Genomic DNA, 18535 nt, shown 5'->3' on the forward strand with positions numbered 1-18535 from the left:
GCTCGAATTTTTGGGCGCAAAAAGAGCCGACACCAACTCAGTTAAAAAAGTTACATCCTTTTGGACCAACTTTATCTCAGACATAAGACGACGTTCAATACAGTCCAATCTTGGGTGTACTTTTTAAAATAATGTCTCAAGGTTATACATCCCTTGTTGACTATCAGTTGCGTGAGTCTCTCCTTTTGACATTCCTACAAGTTTGTCCCCTTTCTTTAACTTCTGCTTTGTCCTCGGCTTTGCCGGGGTAATTTAATCGGTACTAATCTTCATTCTTGGCAATTGCTTAACTTTTTTTAATGGCGGGGAGACTAGCATTGAACTATCGGATGGTTCTGAGATGGTTCTGAGATCTCCAGTGGCACTGTTAAGACACATGGATTATCCCTTCTGCTTGGCAGCATCCTTTTACTTGCATTATTACCAGATGATACTATCTCTAACTCAGATGCCTTCCCAGATACTTCGAGTATCAAGGACTCTTGTCTATCCTCAAGTTCCGGTCCATTAAGGCAGCATCTAGCGCAGTTTTAGTTGCTGCCAACTGGTCGTTCACCAGGACAATTTCACGGTCGATCATTCCCACTGATAACTTTAGGTATTTGGTTATGGGTGTGTTAGCGGACAGTGGCTTCCCCTGGGATTGTGGTCGTTTCCCCCTTGCCCATCTTCCTCGCGTGGGAAGAACAGAAATATGGTAATCCGATCAATAATATTCCTTATCCATATTTCACAGAAGGTCCTTTGACACAGCCTAGGAGGGTGGCCCAGTACAGTCTCCTGTCACCAATGGGCGCAGATGGGCCCGCCCGGGCACAGCCCGGGCACGCCCGCGCACATCCCGCTCTGCGGGAGCCCTGACCAGCTCCTAGGCGCCTACTGGCGCGTGCAGTGACGTCAGCGGCAAACTGGGTAGTTAGTCCCTAGCCAGTCATCACCCTCGATGTGCTCCACGGGCAGCTGGGCGGACCAGCGACTGCAGCGGCAGCACAACCTCCCAATATGAACCGGCAAACTGTTGGGTGCAAATTGTTAGGTGCAAAGGTGTCTCCAGGCTCAAAGTCCGGTACAGGTTCAGAAAGAGCTCCCGCACCGTAGGAGCCCTGGCCGGCTCCTATGCGCCTCTTGGCATGTGCAGTGACGTCAGCGGCAGGTGGGTAGCTCGGTATACTGGGTAGTTGAGTCCCTCACCACTCATCGCCCTCGATGTGCTCCACGGGCGGCTGGGTGGACCAGCGACTGCAGCGGCAGCACATCCTCCCGATAGGAACCGGAAAACTGTTGGGTGCAAACTGTTGGGTGCAAGGGCGTCTCCAGGCTCAAAGTCAGGTACAGGTTCAGAGAGAACCCTCGCACTACGGGCGCCCAGGCAGGCCCTTATGCGCCTCCTGGTACGTGCAGGGACGTCAGCGGCAGGCGCGCCGCTCGGGATACTGGGTAGTTGAGTCCCTCTCCAATCGTTGCCCTTGATGTGTTCCACGGGCGGCTGGGCGGACCAGCTTCTGCAGGGGCAGCACAACCTCCCGATATGAACCGGCAAACTGTTGGGTGCAAGGGCGTCTCCAGGCTCAAAGTCAGATACATGTTCATAAAGAGGTATAACTAAACCAATAAACTGGATTTTTATTGAATAGAAAAACAAATCTTTGGATGGATTTAATAGCTTATACAGGTCTAAAAAGTTAGATTAAAGTGTATAATAAATTATTATTTTCCCTATGAGCCAGCTAATATCATGCACCTTAACCTGTGGGTAGCAAGTTGTGCTTAGTGGAGTTGTATTTAATATTTAAATTAGGTTTTCCTTTCAGTCAAAAGGGTGATTTTCACAGGTCTTTGCAGTTGAGTTTAAACTGCTGTTAATGAGTCCCAATAAGAGTATTATTTTTTTAAATGGGGTCAACACCCAATGAGATGTCACTTTGCAACAGTATTCATAGCATTTAAAAAATGATTTAAAATGAATAATCTTTGAGAGGTCTGATGCTGTAGAGAGTATATGTAGTGTGTAAACTGCGAAGTACTCGTAGGAGGAAATATGATGCCCAAGAGGTCTTGACATATGTAGCAATGGTTAGCATTTCCTCAAATGTATGAATGAATAAGACTTAATATGATACAATGACATAAAAGTAACCGCTAAATGCGCACAGAGGATAAGAACCATTTGTGAAGACCAGATGGGTTGAGTAAATCTAGAGTTTAACCCCCACCACATAGTAAGTAATAGAGGGAAAAAAAGCACAAATACTGAAAAATGTATTTGAAAAGAAAAGTTGCTGATTCACAAACACATACGTACCTGGAGAGGATTGTATTCGATTAATGCCAGGCACATTTGGCAAGGGCAAGGGTCCATCTGAAAGAAAACACAAACATTGTGAATTAAAATTGCATCAAAAAAATGCACAAACTGTTGGAATGATTTCTACAAGAAAATTAAACTTGACAAACAAGTTACTTACCTTTAAAATTCTTTCTGGTGGATACTCTAATCACAAATTCCTCACCATCTAAATTTTTCCCAGGAGACATTAGTTCCAAAAACATTTCTGCAGTACAAATGCAAACCGACTGATGGCATCTTGCAGCACCACGCCGTTCTGCTCCTGAAGTGGCATACAGGGCTGTGTAAAAGCACAACCAGTGAAGTTTTTTAGGCTGTCCGCCGCCCCAGATGCAGATCCCAAAAGCGGATTGGCTTGACCAGTGCACAGATTTCTAGACTTGCGACACCATTTCAGCGAAAAAGAATCCAGTTCACAGAACGGGGAGAATGGGAGGGACAGAGACGACTCTTCGGTTAGAGCCTCTACCATAAAGAGTCTTACCAAAATTAACTTGCTCTTCTGATGTATACTTCTAACCGCAGATTCTGCAGTACCTCCCAGGTGGCAGTTCTGTGAACAGGCACATCTACAAGCATTTACAATGCAATGGTCTCGACATTATTAAAGGTAGAGCTATTGGCATTGCTCATGACTTTTTTTTTAAAATCATAAAAAAATGGCATTTTCATTTACATTGCCAATAGCTTAATCGTTAAATAAATGGCATTGTCATTTACAATGCCAATAGCTTAATCGCTCGCAAATGCATGACCTATTGCATTTACACCCACACAAAGCCACCCACACACACATACAGAGCCACCCACACAGAGCCGCCCACAGTCATTCACATAGAGCCACCTACACAGACCCACCCTCACACAGACAGAGCCACCCACACATAGAGCCACCTACAAACATCTATCCACACATAGAGCCACCTACAAACATCTATCCACACACAGAGCCACACACACAAAAAGCTACCCAAACAGAACCCCCCCCCTCTCACACACACACACACACACACACACCAGAGCCCCCCTCACACACACACACACACAGAGCCCCCCCCACACACACACAGCCCCACACACACAGAGCCCCCCCCACACACACACACAGAGCCCCCCACACACACAGAGCCCCCACACACACACAGAGCACCCCACACACAGAGCACCCCACACACAGAGCCCCCCCCCACACACACAGAGCCCCCCCCCACACAGAGCCCCCCCACACACACAGAGCCCCCCCACACACAGAGCCCCCCCACACACACACAGAGCCCCCCCCCACATACACACAGAGCCCCCCCCCACACACACAGAGCCCCCCCACCACACACAGAGCCCCCCCCACACAGAGCCCCCACACACAGAGCCCCCACACACACAGAGCCCCCCACACACACAGAGCCCCCCCCCCACACACAGAGCCCCACACACACACAGAGCCCCACACACACACAGAGCCCCCCCACACACACAGAGCCCCACACACACACACAGAGCCCCACACACACACACAGAGCCCGACACACACACACAGAGCCCCACACACACACAGAGCCCCCCACACACACAGAGCCCCACACACACACACACACAGAGCCCCACACACATACAGAGCCCCACCCACACACAGCCCCACACACACACACACAGAGCCCCACACACACACAGTGCCCCCCCCCACACACACACAGTGCCCCCCCACACACACACAGAGCCCCCCACACACACACAGAGCCCCACACACACACACAGAGCCCCACACACACACACAGAGCCCCCCCCCCCACACACACAGCCCCACACACACACACACAGAGCCCCACACACATACAGAGCCCCACCCACACACAGCCCCACACACACACACACAGAGCCCCACACACACACAGTGCCCCCCCCCACACACACACAGTGCCCCCCCCCCACACACACACAGAGCCCCCCACACACACACAGAGCCCCACACACACACACAGAGCCCCACACACACACACAGAGCCCCACACACACACACAGAGCCCCCCCCACACACACAGCCCCACACACACACACACAGCCCCCCCCCCCACACACACACAGAGCCCCACACACAGGAGAGCAAGCACAGCCAGGGGGCAGGAGAGCAAGCACAGCCAGGGGGCAGGAGAGCAAGCACAGCCAGGGGGCAGGAGAGCAAGCACAGCCAGGGGGCAGGAGAGCAAGCACAGCCAGGGGGCAGGAGAATAAGCACAGGGCAGGAGAATAAGCACAGCCAGGGGGCAGGAGAATAAGCACAGCTTGTCTTAACACCACCACTGCAGTGTTTCAATTGTGTTCACGGAATGGCAGCAGACATGCTTCCCAAGACACCAACACTCAATACAGGGAGCACATTAACAATGTGTGTCGAGGCTGATTGTTTATTAATGTGGCTCTAGACATTTTCTCCAAGGTAAGGAGACCATCAACTGATGCCTGGCTTTTCATCCTTCCTCCATCCTGCATACAGCACATGAATGGGCTGATGCTAGGAATGCATGGCTGGACATCTCGGCCCCACTGCATGCAGCACGCCATCAGATGGGTATGCTTGTGTAGATGGTGCTTCTAAACAATCTAGCATCACAAGTGCAGGGGTCAACATCTGCATTACACCTAAACAGCCCAATAACACATGCATGCAGACTTCTGGAATGAACGTTAACCCCTTCCATGCCCCAGTGCATGCGCCCCTCCGGGCAGGACGTACCCCACACAATGCGGCGCTGTCACAAAACAAACCCACGACTATTGATGCTTCTTTAAAACAACGGTCTGGCTATGAAATGCTTCCCGGGGCAGGAGGAGGCATCGTACTACACCCAGACCCCACATGTACCGCTGCCCCCACCTGAACCCCCGCCCCCCCAAAACACCCTGCGGAATGTGGCACTCACTCGTTGGTAGAAGCCGCCGTCTCCTCGCTCATTTTACTCTCACCGGGATCCTGCTGGGGGAGAGCGTGGGAGGCCCCACCCGCCCGAAAACCCATCGTGGGGCAAAGAAAAATAATGCAAAAAAAACCACAGCAGGCCAAGCCCCCCTCCAGGGTTAACGGCAATCCCAATACACAGGCTGCACGGTGGGCGGCGGCAGGGCCCCTCCGGCACTCTCGGCCGGCACCCCCTGCAGCCAGAGCCCGGCTCTCTAGGGTGAGGAGGGGGCAAGGCTCGGACTGCCTCCGCCTGCTGCACGGGGCTTCCAGCGCCGCATCTCTCCAGGCTCTGGGGAGGAGGCATGCTCGGAGTTGAGATCCCGACAGAGCAAGGAGAGGCCCAAACCCCAAGCCGAGCACACTGAGCCGGAGCAGGAGGAGGGACAGAGCAGGCAGAGCCAGCCAGGCTGAGGGGGCGCGTCACCACTGGAGTGGGGAGGGAGGGAGGCAGAGAGAGCGAGGCAGAGAGAGCGAGGGAGAGAGAGGAAGAGGGGAGGGGGGAGAGGGAAGCGGGAGGAAGGGATGTGGGGCCGGCGGAGGAAAGAGCGCAGGGAGAGGAGGAGGCTGAGAGAGGAAAGGCAGAAGGAAGCAGACGCAGGATGACAAGAGGGGACGCTGAGATTACTAATGGTACGAAAATACAGCAGCGGGACAACGGAGGAAGAGAGCAGGGGCAGGGAAACGGTCTGTTGCGTCAGGCGGTCGGGCAGAAATGGCGCCGCAAACATCCGAAAATTTCCGGATTCGGGGGCGTGTTCTTGGCTTCTGAGTGACGGATGACGTCACAGGTGGAAAGAACGCCAAAAGCACGTTCCCGAATCCGAAAGAGACGGGGCTTGATTGGAGTGATGCCCCTCACCTCCAATGGCTGGCCTCCGTTTAGGAAGCCAGCCAATGGAGGAGAGAGGTGGGTTAAACCCCGTACTCAAAAACATTGAATCTCCAACCGGAGACTGCGCAAGCGCAGCCTTGAGGTCCTCGACCTAAAAAATCAAGACCACATGGGCAAAATACCCTACTCTGAGAAACTGGTCGTCCACAGCCCAGACAGTATTGATTTGTGTATGTATGAGGCTCCATGTAGCAGACTGGCAGATGTCTCAGCCCTTTTGGCCATTCCCCATGTACCCACAAGGCCAACCACAGTTCCTCCAAACTGGCAACCCTTCCTTTTTAGGCAGAGGAAAAGAGCGCAAAAAAGGCACACAGAAACAAGTACAATGGCAAGATCAAACACCCAACCCAATGGAAACGAGGAGCAAATCCCAGGGCAATAGACCCTAGTAGTGAACCTCTCACACAGATCACTCACAGAAACTGAAATAGCAGTACTAGAGAGAGGTCTACGATATGTCCCCACCGCTACGAAGCACAAATTTCGGGATCAGTGTGAAATACAAAATTTCTTTAGAAAAATTTGCCTGAAAGCCTTCTTTCAGGACAGACCTGAACCTATCCAACAAGACACAGGACTGAAGAACCCCACTACTTTCACTCCCAACAGCAGTATGATCCCTGTGGAAGTGCTTACATTTGAAGAGGCAGTACTGAAAGACATTAGAAAAGTGACACGGCAGACTCCCTTCCATAACCTCTTTAGAGTTGAACTGTCGGCTGCCAGGTCGCTAGCAGAAGATACTAGCATCACGATAAAACAGGCTGACAAAGGCGGGGCAACAGTAATCCAATCGACCATTGATTATGACCTTGAGTGCTAACGCCAACTCAACACGAGGTATTACACACCTATCACTGTCAATCCCACCCCCAGACTAGCAACAAAAATTTCCAGCAAATAGTTTCCTTCAAATAGTGTTTGAAGCTGAAACTAACGGCTGGATAAGCAAAAAAAGAGGCAGATTTTCTCGTAACAAAAAATCCTAGAACAACTTATTTCTATACGCTGCCCATAATTCATAAGGGGACCACACCAGTCCCGGGGAGACCCATAGTTTCAGGTATAGGCTCCATTTTAGAGCCCCTTTCAAAGTTTTGCAATCACTTTCTCCAGCCACTGGTAAAATTGACTCCCTCCTATGTGTGAGATACTACAGATATTCTACGCATAATATGAGAGGCAAAAAACATAAACCTACTAGTAACACTAGCTGTAGAACAACTCTACACCAACATTCCTCAACAAGCCACTTTGACGGTCATTGAAACAGCTCTAGAGAAGGTGTCATGGACATCGCCCAAACCTGTGGCTTTCATATGGAATGTGCAACCTTGGCATTAACAGAGAACTCTTTCGAGTATAAAACCCAACCCTTCCACCAGTCTCAGGGGACTTCTATGGGGAATACATTTGCCCCTAGTGTGGCATGTCTCTATATGGCAGCATTTGAAGAGTGAGAAAGTCAGGAACCCACTGTGATGTGTTCAGAGACCTAGTTTGTGTGTATGGTTACTGCCAAATTTTGTCAGTGTTTACCATAATGAGAAAGAAAAATTTCTTTCTAGAGTCCCCTCACTCACCGGGGTTTCCCCACGGTGACATGCTTCATCATTGGGGCCATCCCAGTTCTCTACGAAAAGGGGCGTGCTGCGACTAGCGGACTACGCAGGAGCACTATATTTGTGAAAGGCTATGTGTGGTGTAGAGTGTTGTGGTGGTGGAGTGGGTGTGTGATTAAAAATACCGTGCTAGTGGGCCTCAACAATTTATTCTGCTCCTAGTTTGGTATACTAAAATGGGGTAACACTGTTATCTAACCTTGAATTTGGGCTAGATCAGTGTTCTGTGGTCGACATGTTTCAAGCTCCCCAAGCTTTTCATCAGGACCATACAAGGTCCAGCCCTGTATATTCCACTCCTATATTTAAATAAATAGGTTTGTTTTTTTATTTATTTTACTTTGCGCTGTTAATTATTAAACATGCGTTTTTATACATACGATTTGTATCTTATTGGCGTATCGCTTTTTGGTGGCGGAATATGACTGTCCGCTTTTATGAGTTGTTGCCCTATACTGTATATGTTTTTGCGCGTGGCAAAGATGGGTTTTGATAGGGGGTACTCAAGCGTTTCCAGTAAGTGCCAATTCTTTCGAATGATGTTTTTAAATTGGTTTGTGTGTTGGCCAAATGTGGTGACACACACCAATTTGGAGAAAATTTCCCGCCCCGGCAGAATCGTTCACAAGTAAGTCTCCACACCCCGTGGTCACACTGTTTTCACGGGTTAGCGGACTGAGACCAACCCCCATGTTTTGTAAATTTTCTTACAGGGATGTAACCAGGTCAACACACAGATATATTCCCGGGCAACGGCACACTGGCCGCTGGACCAAGAAAAGCAAAGGTAATAACCATTTTATCCCCCGCACACCGCCTTAGGTGAGCAATTCCCGCCTGACCGGTGCACTTACCCAAATCTCACTCTGTTGCAGTTCAATTTCCACGGCATAGACGAACCCAATAAACAAGAGCAACCTTGGGCAAGAACACCACAAGGTATGCCGCATCCAGAGATGCGTACATTTTCAGTAATATATTTCGCTAGAGGACCCTGTTTTCTAAAACAATCCTTTTCCTTTTCACAAATAGTTCCCATGGACCCGAATCATACCGCCCTGATGAGAATCCTGTAAACCATGTAACGGGATTCGAAACGCGTCGGCATTTTTCCTTCTCAGACATTTATGCTAATGTTACTGGTGCAAAAATGGGCAATTTTTCCTGAACTGTAATGATTCATTCTATCTCAGGTCTTGGGATTTGATTTTGAAAAATTCCTCACTTTCTCCCAAGTTGTGTATTGTTGATTGTGATTTTCTCATTGTTTATAATTTATTTTGTTCACAATGTCCATGACTAATTTGTCCATGTCACAACCACGCATCCATTGTTGATGTATATTTTTTCACATGTTTACTGTTGATTTTTCGCACTGTATATATGTACAAACTGTTTTTCAAACTGCATATGGCCAGACATGAAGTTGAAGGTGATCTTTTGTTTGTTTGTGTAAGAAAAAACATTTTGATAACCGAGTTATAATCAAAAGACATAAATCAATGTCAGGGTAAACTAATAAAGTTTTGTTTATCCGTAACCATTCAGCGTTTAATTCGAAATTTGGAGGCATAGGCAAAAATCCCTTGGTTTCTACAATTTTGTGGCCCTGCCTACCCTCCTTCCCACTGGGCCCAGCCACCCCTGTTTTTTGAAGAACCTTTGGATGTCAGAGTCAGACAGGGCATGGAACAACAGGCTCCATCAAACGGAAGGTCGATGAGTCGCTCCCGAATATTCTCAGGGAACCCCCGTCCCGAAGCCTGGCATGGCGACGGAGAGCGACTGAGGAAGCCAAGGCCCGGCCCAGCACCTCTGAGATGTCCAGAGCGGAGAGTAAACGCCGCTAGCTGCCGACCATCCAACGCATGATACCGTAAGCCCACCTGACCAGTCTCATGGGATGCTGCGGATCCCAGAGACTCAGCAGAGTCCCAACAAACAGGAGGAGGCCCTAGCCAGCACAAACAAGGTGTTAAGGGCCTGCAGGGCAGCGCTGGTCGAGGCGAACATGTTGCGCCCCAAGAGTCCAGCCAGCGGGCCTCTTGGGCGACGGAGTCAATAGTGGCGGCAGGGAGGGAAAAGCAGTCTGCAAAAGGGGGCTGGCGGCCAAGGGGTGAAGGAAAAGACACGCCGAGTAACGCGGCGCCAGGAGGTGCGGGTGCAGAAGATGTTGAGGCAACGGGTCCCCTGAGGCAGGACGCCTCCAAGCCCCCGTCAAGGAAGAAAGGAGCACACCTTCAAAGGAAAATAAGATTTCCCTTCCACCAGAGCCCTGGTGGAGAACCTCCAATAGATGACCCGCCGGAAAGTTAGCCACCGGATCACCCATGCGCAGGATGCCCACAGCTGTGGACACCGCATGAGGGAAGGCCGCACCCGCCTTCGTAGGGCCCTGCGGTGGCGAAAGCAGCTACTCCGTAGGTGACGGCTAAAAACGAAGGCGGCCGTCCCCGTGGCCAAGCGGGACGGGCAAGAGCCAGACCTGGAAGTTAGATGGAGCCGAAGAATGAGGACCCTGCCGCTCTTCCGACTAACACCTCTGCCTCAGGAAGGGCGGGGTGCCGCCCTTCGACGCCGGTGAAAAAGACAACACACGGCGACCAGTCTCCGGGGAGGACGACATCAATATACAGCCTGCCTCCAGAGAAGGAGCGTCCGAAGAAGAATCCGCAGTATGACCCCTGCGCGGGGCCGCAGAGTCCGCTGCGTGAGGCAGGACGTCGGCACCATCGGCACCACCTGACAAGGTTCCTCCAAGTCTCCCCGCACCAGAGACCAAAGTGGACCTTGAGCTGAACCGGCCTCGGGGCGGCGCCGGAATGACGCCGACCCGACCCCCGCCGAGACAGCCACCTGCGTGGGGGAACAAGACAGGCCTGGGGAGTGACACGAAGCCTTTCGCCAGCCACGGTCCAAAATGAGGCAGAGATCGCTCGGCAACCCATGTGACAGTGCCAGGGACGAGTCAACCTCCGAGGAGGCACCCGCCTGTGGGGAGGGTCGGGAGGGGCCTGGATAGGGCCAAGTGTCCTTACCTGGCCTCGACCCGGAGCGGGACGAGGAAGGTCCACTGACCCCTGTGGCTCCGCACGGTCCAGCTGCTGCCGGGGCCGTAGCGGCGTCACCTCAGCCTTAGACAGGACCACCTTGTCAAAGAACCGAGAGGGGCTTGGGGATGCGACCAGAGCCCCGGCAACCTCCTGCGACGCCCCGGCGACCTCCCGCGACACCACAGGGACTCCAGAGTTTGCTGCGAGGCAGAGACGCTGTGGCCTGAAGGAGGTGCCCCGGAGGAGCCGCACCCTAACAGAACCACATCCTCAACGCCTGGATCCGAACCAGTCGGCGCCAGAGCCACCGACGGCGCAGCGGAGGAGCCTATGCAGGGCTAGTGGTCTGCCGACGCCTCAGGAGGGGAAGGAGTGGGAGACACCAGCGAGGCCTGCAAAGCCGCCGCATATGTCTCCATTTGGACTTTCGGTGCCCCAACACTGGGAAACAGTGGATAGGACGACACGCGGGCCGTATCACCCGCAGGGAGTCCACGTCCCTGGCAGGCAGGAAACCAGGCCCCAGAGACAAACTGCTACACTTACCCACCGGGGAGCGACGCTCACATGACATCGGAGAAGGGCGAGGACGACAACCACGCCGTATCTGAAGCCGTCCACCGGAGCAGACCGAGGGAAGGACGTCAACCTGGAGAGACGCGCCAAGACAAGTTTCATCCGGCACTTCCGACGCGACTTCCGCTTCAACTACTGGCACGCCGCACAATCAGTGGTGCCGTGATCCTCCCCCAAACACCACATACAAATGAGGTGCAGGTCCGTCGCCGACATAAGACGCCCACAAAACGTGCAAGGTTTGAATCCCGAAGACATTCGCACACTGTTCCACCAAAAAGAAATGGAAGAAAAAGGGGCCCTAAACAGACCCGAGCAAGAACCTCATCCGTGTTGCACGCGGAAAAGGAAACAAGCATTTACAATGCAATGGGCTCGGCAGTATTAAAGGTAGAGCTATTGGCCTTGCTCATGACTTTTTTTTTTTAATCATAAATAAATGGCATTGTCATTTACATTGCCAATAGCTTAATAGCTCGCAAATGCATGACCTATTGCACAGGTCTCTGGAAATCTACATGCGTGACCACACACAGCCCGACACACACTCACAGAGCCCCACACACACACACACACAGAGCCCCCCACACACACACACACACAGAGCCCCCCACACACACAGAGAGCCCCCCACACACACACAGAGATCCCCCCACACACACACAGAGCCCCCCCCACACACACAGAGCCCCCCACACACACACACACACACACACAGAGCCTCACACACAGAGCCCCACACACACAGAGCCCCACACACACATGGCCCCACACACACAGGGCCCCACACACACAGGGCCCCAAACACACAGGGCCCCAAACACACAGGGCCCCAAACACACAGAGCCCCCCACACACACACCTAGAGCCCCACACACACACCCAGAGCCCCACACACACACACCCAGAGCCCCACACACACACACCCAGAGCCCCCCACACACACACCCAGAGCCCCCCACACACACACACAGAGCCTCACACACACAGAGCCCCACACACACAGAGCCCCACACACACAGAGCCCCACACACACAGAGCCCCACACACACAGAGCCCCACACACACAGAGCCCCACACACACAGAGCCCCACACACACAGGGCCCCAAACACACAGGGCCCCAAACACACAGGGCCCCAAACACACAGAGCCCCCCCACACACACACACCTAGAGCCCCACACACACACACCCAGAGCCCCCCCAGACACACCCAGAGCCCCCCACGCACACCCAGAGCCCCACACACACACACCCAGAGCCCCACACACACACACCCAGAGCCCCACACACACACACCCAGAGCCCCACACACACACACCCAGAGCCACACACACACCCAGAGCCACACACACACACCTACACAGAGCCCTACACGCAGAGCCCCCTCCACACACACACACACAGAGCACCCCCCACACACACAGAGCCCCCCCACACACACAGAGCCCCCCCCACACACACAGAGCCCCCCCCACACACACACAGAGCCCCCCACACACACACAGAGCCTCCCCACACACACAGAGCGCCCCCCACACACAGAGCGCCCCCCCACACACACAGAGCCCCCCCACACACACAGAGCCCCCCCACACACACACAGAGCCCCACACACACACAGAGCCCCACACACACACACAGAGCCCCCCACACACACACACACACAGAGCCCCCCACACACACACACAGAGCCACACACACACACACACAGAGCCCCACACACACACAGAGCCCCACACACACACACACACACACACACAGAGCCCCACACACACACACACACAGAGCCCCACACACACACACACAGAGCCCCCCACACACACACAGAGCCCCCCCCCCACACACACAGAGCCCCACACACACACACAGAGCCCCCCACACACACACAGAGCCCCACACACACACACAGAGCCCCACACACACACACAGAGCCCCACACACACACCGAGAGACTGACTGGTTACACCTTTTAAAAGTAGCTGTTGTCATAGGTCTCTGGAAATCTACATGCTTGACCATAAACATCAAAAAACGATGCACATCCTGGTAATAGGGACCCCATTTCAATGCAATGGCAGGTCAACAAACCAGAGCTGAGCTATGCATTCTGGGGTTGACATACTGACGCCTAAGGTGATATTGAGAAACGACTGCCACCTAACCCAAGATGACTGCTCTTCCTCCATCTTCTGCCCGACAGTGGCTTACTCCTGGAGCGTTCCAACAACAAATCTTAGACTCATCTATAATGCTTCTACTGTTTGCTCTGCTGAGCTCACTGTGCCATCAACATGTAGTGGAACTATAGTGGGTTGCACGGTCTATGCATGTAAACTGAAAGACTCAACTACTGGAGGTGGTAGATGCAAATAGCTTCCATACATCACGCACATCCCAGTTTCCATTACTGGTCCCATTCGTGCAAGTTATGAACTGTTCATGAGAAGGAGACATTCACTGATCTGATCTGATTTACATGAAACAAAGCCAGGGGTCTACGTTTATCTGTATTTAAGCTTGATATCCAAAGAGGATTGATGGCATATTTACTTGGTGGTGAAGATGCACGGGTGGTAAGAGGGAGCTCATAGTGTACACCTTACAGCACATTAGCAAAGCATAGTGTAGAACTTTACAGCACACATTAGCAGCACACAGCAGTTCCATGAGCTATCACTTGCTACAGTTCCATCAAGCAGATGGTCACTGCGAAATGGAACACTGACTCACAACCAAACACAGCCTAGGTTTCAAAACCAAATGGCAGAAGACAAAAAAAACTCGAGCATACAAGAAGAACAAGTTACTTACCTTCGGTAACGATATATCTGTAAGAAACATTAGTTAGTGTTAGATTCCTTACCTTAGAATATCCCCAGGCGTCAGTCTGGATCCGGAAACTTTTGCGTAGCAGTACCCCTGCGCGTCGGTAGGCGTCGTCTGCAGGCGTCCCCTGCGGCTCCGGGTCCGTCGTCGGCGTCGTGCGCCGTGATGACTTCGCTGGAGTATATAGACGACGCCTCCGCGCGCTGACGTCAGTTCTTTGTACACAGCTTTTCCGCGCCAGAAAACGCAGAGCCATGTGAGAACCAACCCTGGTGCCATTTGAAACTAGGGCCCTGAAAGGGATGTCCTTAACCCTAGGTATTAGTTCGCAGAACGGGGAGGATGGGTGGGTTCGGTAAGGAATCTAACACTAACTAATGTTTCTTACAGATATATCGTTACCGAAGGTAAGTAACTTGTTCATCTGAAAGAAACACGTTAGTGTTAGATTCCTTACCTTAGAATACATACCCCAGCAATACCAACCCCGGTGGTGGGTCTGCGAACCAATACATTCCTACACCAGAAAGTCCTGGAGGACAGAACGGCCAAAGAAGCCATCCCTCCGGACTTGACTGTCCAGGCAGTAGTGCCTCGCAAAGGTGTGCAGCAAGGCCCACGTAGCCGCCTGGCAAATGTCCTACAAAGGGACTCCCCGGCCCAGGGCAGTAGTAGCCGCCGTGGCCCGAGTGGAATGGGCCCTCAGTCCAACAGGAGGCTCCTTCCGAGCCAAAGAGTAGCACGCTTTGATGCACAGAACGACCCACCGAGAGATGGTCCGTTTAAGCACCGCCCGTCCCTTCTTCGCACCCACGTAGCCAACAAACAGTTGATCATCCACCCGGAACTGGCGTGTGCGATCCACATAAAATGAAAGCGCACGTTTTGGGTCCAGACGATGGAGCCGCTCTTCATCCTTTGAGGGATGCGGAGGCGGGAAGAAGGAGGGGAGGGTGATGGACTGCCCGATGTGAAAAGCAGAAACTACTTTGGGCAGGAAAGAAGGCCTAGTCCTGAGAACCGCCTTGTCAGGATGAATGGACAGGAAAGGAGGTTGGACAGAAAGAGCCTGGAGCTCACTCACTCTCCTGGCAGAGGTGATGGCAACCAGGAAAGCCGTCTTTAAAGTCAGGAGACGGAGGGGACAAGAATGAAGGGGCTCAAAGGGAGCACACATCAGAAAGGTTAGAACCAGGTTCAAGTCCCACTGAGGCATCACAAACGGAACAGGTGGATACATGTGTGTGATGCCCTTCAAGAATCTCGTTACAATTGGGGACTTGAACAAAGAAGGCTGATCAGGAAGCCTTAGAAAGGCTGAAAGGGCCGAAAGGTAGCCCTTGATAGTGCCCAGAGCAGAGCCCTGCTGGGCAAGAGAGAGAAGAAAAAGAAGAACCTCAGAAAGAGGGGCAGAGAGAGGATCCACAGCCTTTGCTGTGCACCATGCCACAAATCTGTTCCACCGACAGGCGTATACCGACTTTGTGGAGGGACGCCTGGCTGCCAGAATTACATCAGAGACTTCAGGAGGCAAGTCAAATGGCCTCAACTGCCGCCGCTCAATCTCCAAGCATGGAGGTGGAGACTGGACAGGTTCGGGTGGAGGACCGTCCCCTGCTGCCGCGACAGAAGGTCCTCCTGAAGGGGCAGGCGGATCGGGGGACCGACTGACATGCTGAGTAGCTCGGGATACCAGTACCTTCGAGCCCAGTCCGGAGCCACAAGAGTAACTTGGGCCCGGTCGCGCCTGATCTTCTTCAGCACTCTGGGCAGAAGTGGTATAGGCGGAAAGGCGTATAACAGACCGCAACTCCACTCGCGCCGAAAGGCGTCGCCGTGCGAGTGCCGTCTTGGAAACTCCAACGCGCAGAACTGATGACATTGCGCGTTCTCTTCTGTGGCGAATAGATCTAACCAAGGCTCTCCCCATTGCAGAAAGAGGCCTTGCGCCACGTCCGAGTTCAGACGCCATTCGTGATCCATCGAGCACCGACGGCTGAGTTCGTCCGCCCTGGTGTTCAGAGAACCTGCCAGGTGTTGAACCGTCAAAGTCACGCCCTGACGTTCCAGCCACTGCCAGAGGCGCAGAGCCTCCTGGCAAAGGGTCCACGACCCCACTCCGCCCTGTTTGTTGCAGTACCACATGGCGGTGGTGTTGTCGGTGAACACCTGCACTACACTCCCGTTGACAAAGGGGAGGAATGCCTTCAGTGCTAGACGAATCGCCCGTAGCTCCAACAGGTTGATATGGAGCCGGGACTCCGCCGGAGACCAGATGCCTCTGATCTCTGCCTCTCCCAAGTGGCCACCCCAGCCCTGGAGGGACGCGTCCGTCACGACAATGTGCTCCGGTTGGGGAAGGGAGAGGGATTTGCCTCTGACCCAATCGCGGTCCGTAAGCCACCACTGCAGTTGTCTCGAAGTGCCCTCCGAGATCAAGACGTGGTCGGACAAGTTGCCCTGATGCTGGGCCCACTGAAACTTCAGGTCCCACTGCAGAGCCCGCATCCGCCACCGGGCGTGATGCACCAGAAGGATGCAGGAAGCCATCAGCCCCAGCAGCCGCAGCGTCAACCTGACCGAAACTCGGGATAGCGGCTGAAAGATGGGGATCAAAGCCTGTATATCCCGGACCCGCCGTTCCGTAGGATAAACCCGAAACTGCGCAGAGTCCAGAACCGCTCCGATGAAAAGGAGCTTTTGAGAGGGACACAGGTGTGATTTCGGCACATTGATGGAGAACCCCAGGTCGTGCAAGAGGTCTGCCGTCATCTGAAGGTGGTGGACGACTGTCTGGGGCGAGCCCGCCTTCAACAACCAGTCGTCTAGGTAGGGGAAGACTGAAACCCCAAACCTGCGCAGATGGGCTGCGACCACCGCCAACACCTTTGTGAACACCCGTGGGGCGCTGGTAAGGCCGAAGGGGAGCACGATAAACTGAAAGTGCTCCTGGCCCACCGTGAACCGCAGGTAACGCGGTGGGCCAGCAGGACGGGGATGTGAAAATACGCATCCTGCAAGTCCAACGCTACCATCCAGTCTTGCGGGTCTAGAGCAGCCAAGACCTGAGCTAATGTCAACATCTTGAACTTCTCCTTCCGGAGGAAGCCGTTGACGTTCCGTAGATCCAAGATAGGACGTAGGCCCCCCTTGTCCTTCTTGGGTACCAGAAAGTAGTGGGAATAGCAGCCACGCCCTACTTCTGGCCCAGGAACGCGCTCGATGGCCCCCTTGGCCATGAGGTCCGTAACTTCCTCCTGCAGAAGTGTCAAGTGGTCCCCCGACACACTCTGGTTCTGCGGTGGCATGGCTGGAGGAGTGGTCTCGAAGGGGAGGGAGTAACCCCTTCGGACGAGTTGCAGCACCCACCTGTCCGATGTAATCGTGCACCAGTGAGCGTGGTGATGGCGAACCCTGCCACCCACTGGCGTCACATGGGGCCGAAAAAACGGACTAGGAGGACTTGGATGCAGATGCTGCGGGGGGAGGTGTGGCCTGACCCCGCCGTTGACCCCGACCACCGCCACGGCGGTTTCCACGGCCGCCACCGCGTTGAAAGGATTGTTGCGGCGCGTGGCTGGCAGCACGTGTGGGGACGCCCCTTCCTTGGCCACGAAAGGAGCGAAACGAACCCGCTTGCTGGCGCTGGGTCGAGAGACCCAAGGACTTGGCCGTGACTCTGGAGTCCTTGAAGCGTTCCAGCGCGTGGTCCGCCTTGTCACCAAAGAGGCGACAGCCATGGAACGGCATGTCCATCAAGGCATTCTGGAAATCTGCCGAAAAGTTGGCGGATCTCAGCCAGGAGTGGCGACGAATCGCCACCGTCGTGGACATCGCTCTGCCTAGCAAGTCGGTCGTATCAAGACCACACCGTATAGAGTATTTAGCTGAGTCTCGGCCCTCAGCCACAGCTTTGTCGAGTTTTGCCCTCACCTCCATGGGGCATTCTGGCAGCAGTTCTGCGACCGTATCCCACACAGAGTGGGTGTAGCGGCCCAAGAGGCAAGCGGTGTTGCAAGACCGCAGTCCCAAACTCAGGGACGAGAAGACCTTCTTGCCATACTGGTCATACCTCTTAGATTCCCGGTCGGGCGGGGCCGACGGGAATGCGGTCTGGGAGGTCGAGACCTGGATCACCAGACTCTCGGGGGTGGGATGGGTTGACAGGAACTTGGGGTCGTCCGGACAAGGACGGTGGCGTCTGGCCATGTTCCGATCAACAGGCGAACCTGAAGCGGGCCTGGCCCACGTGCCCA

At 53.5% G+C, this 18535-nt stretch overlaps 1 protein-coding gene across 1 annotated transcript in view; it reads right to left on the bottom strand.

Moving 5' to 3' along the window:
- Positions 1–472: 472 nt before the first annotated feature.
- The window catches only part of LOC147672480 (CREB-binding protein-like), a 307545-nt gene continuing 289482 nt past the window's right edge, over positions 473–18535 (bottom strand). Inside the window, exons 7-8 of the mRNA XM_086948007.1 lie at positions 2303–2359; positions 473–672 (exon numbers count right to left, since the gene is read on the bottom strand). Coding sequence (XP_086804133.1) covers positions 473–672; positions 2303–2359 — 257 coding nt within the window. The remainder of the gene's footprint in view (positions 673–2302; positions 2360–18535) is intronic.

The sequence above is a fragment of the Lissotriton vulgaris genome, unplaced genomic scaffold, assembly GCF_964263255.1.
Source record: "Lissotriton vulgaris unplaced genomic scaffold, aLisVul1.2 SCAFFOLD_2147, whole genome shotgun sequence".
Lineage (NCBI taxonomy): Eukaryota > Metazoa > Chordata > Amphibia > Caudata > Salamandridae > Lissotriton > Lissotriton vulgaris.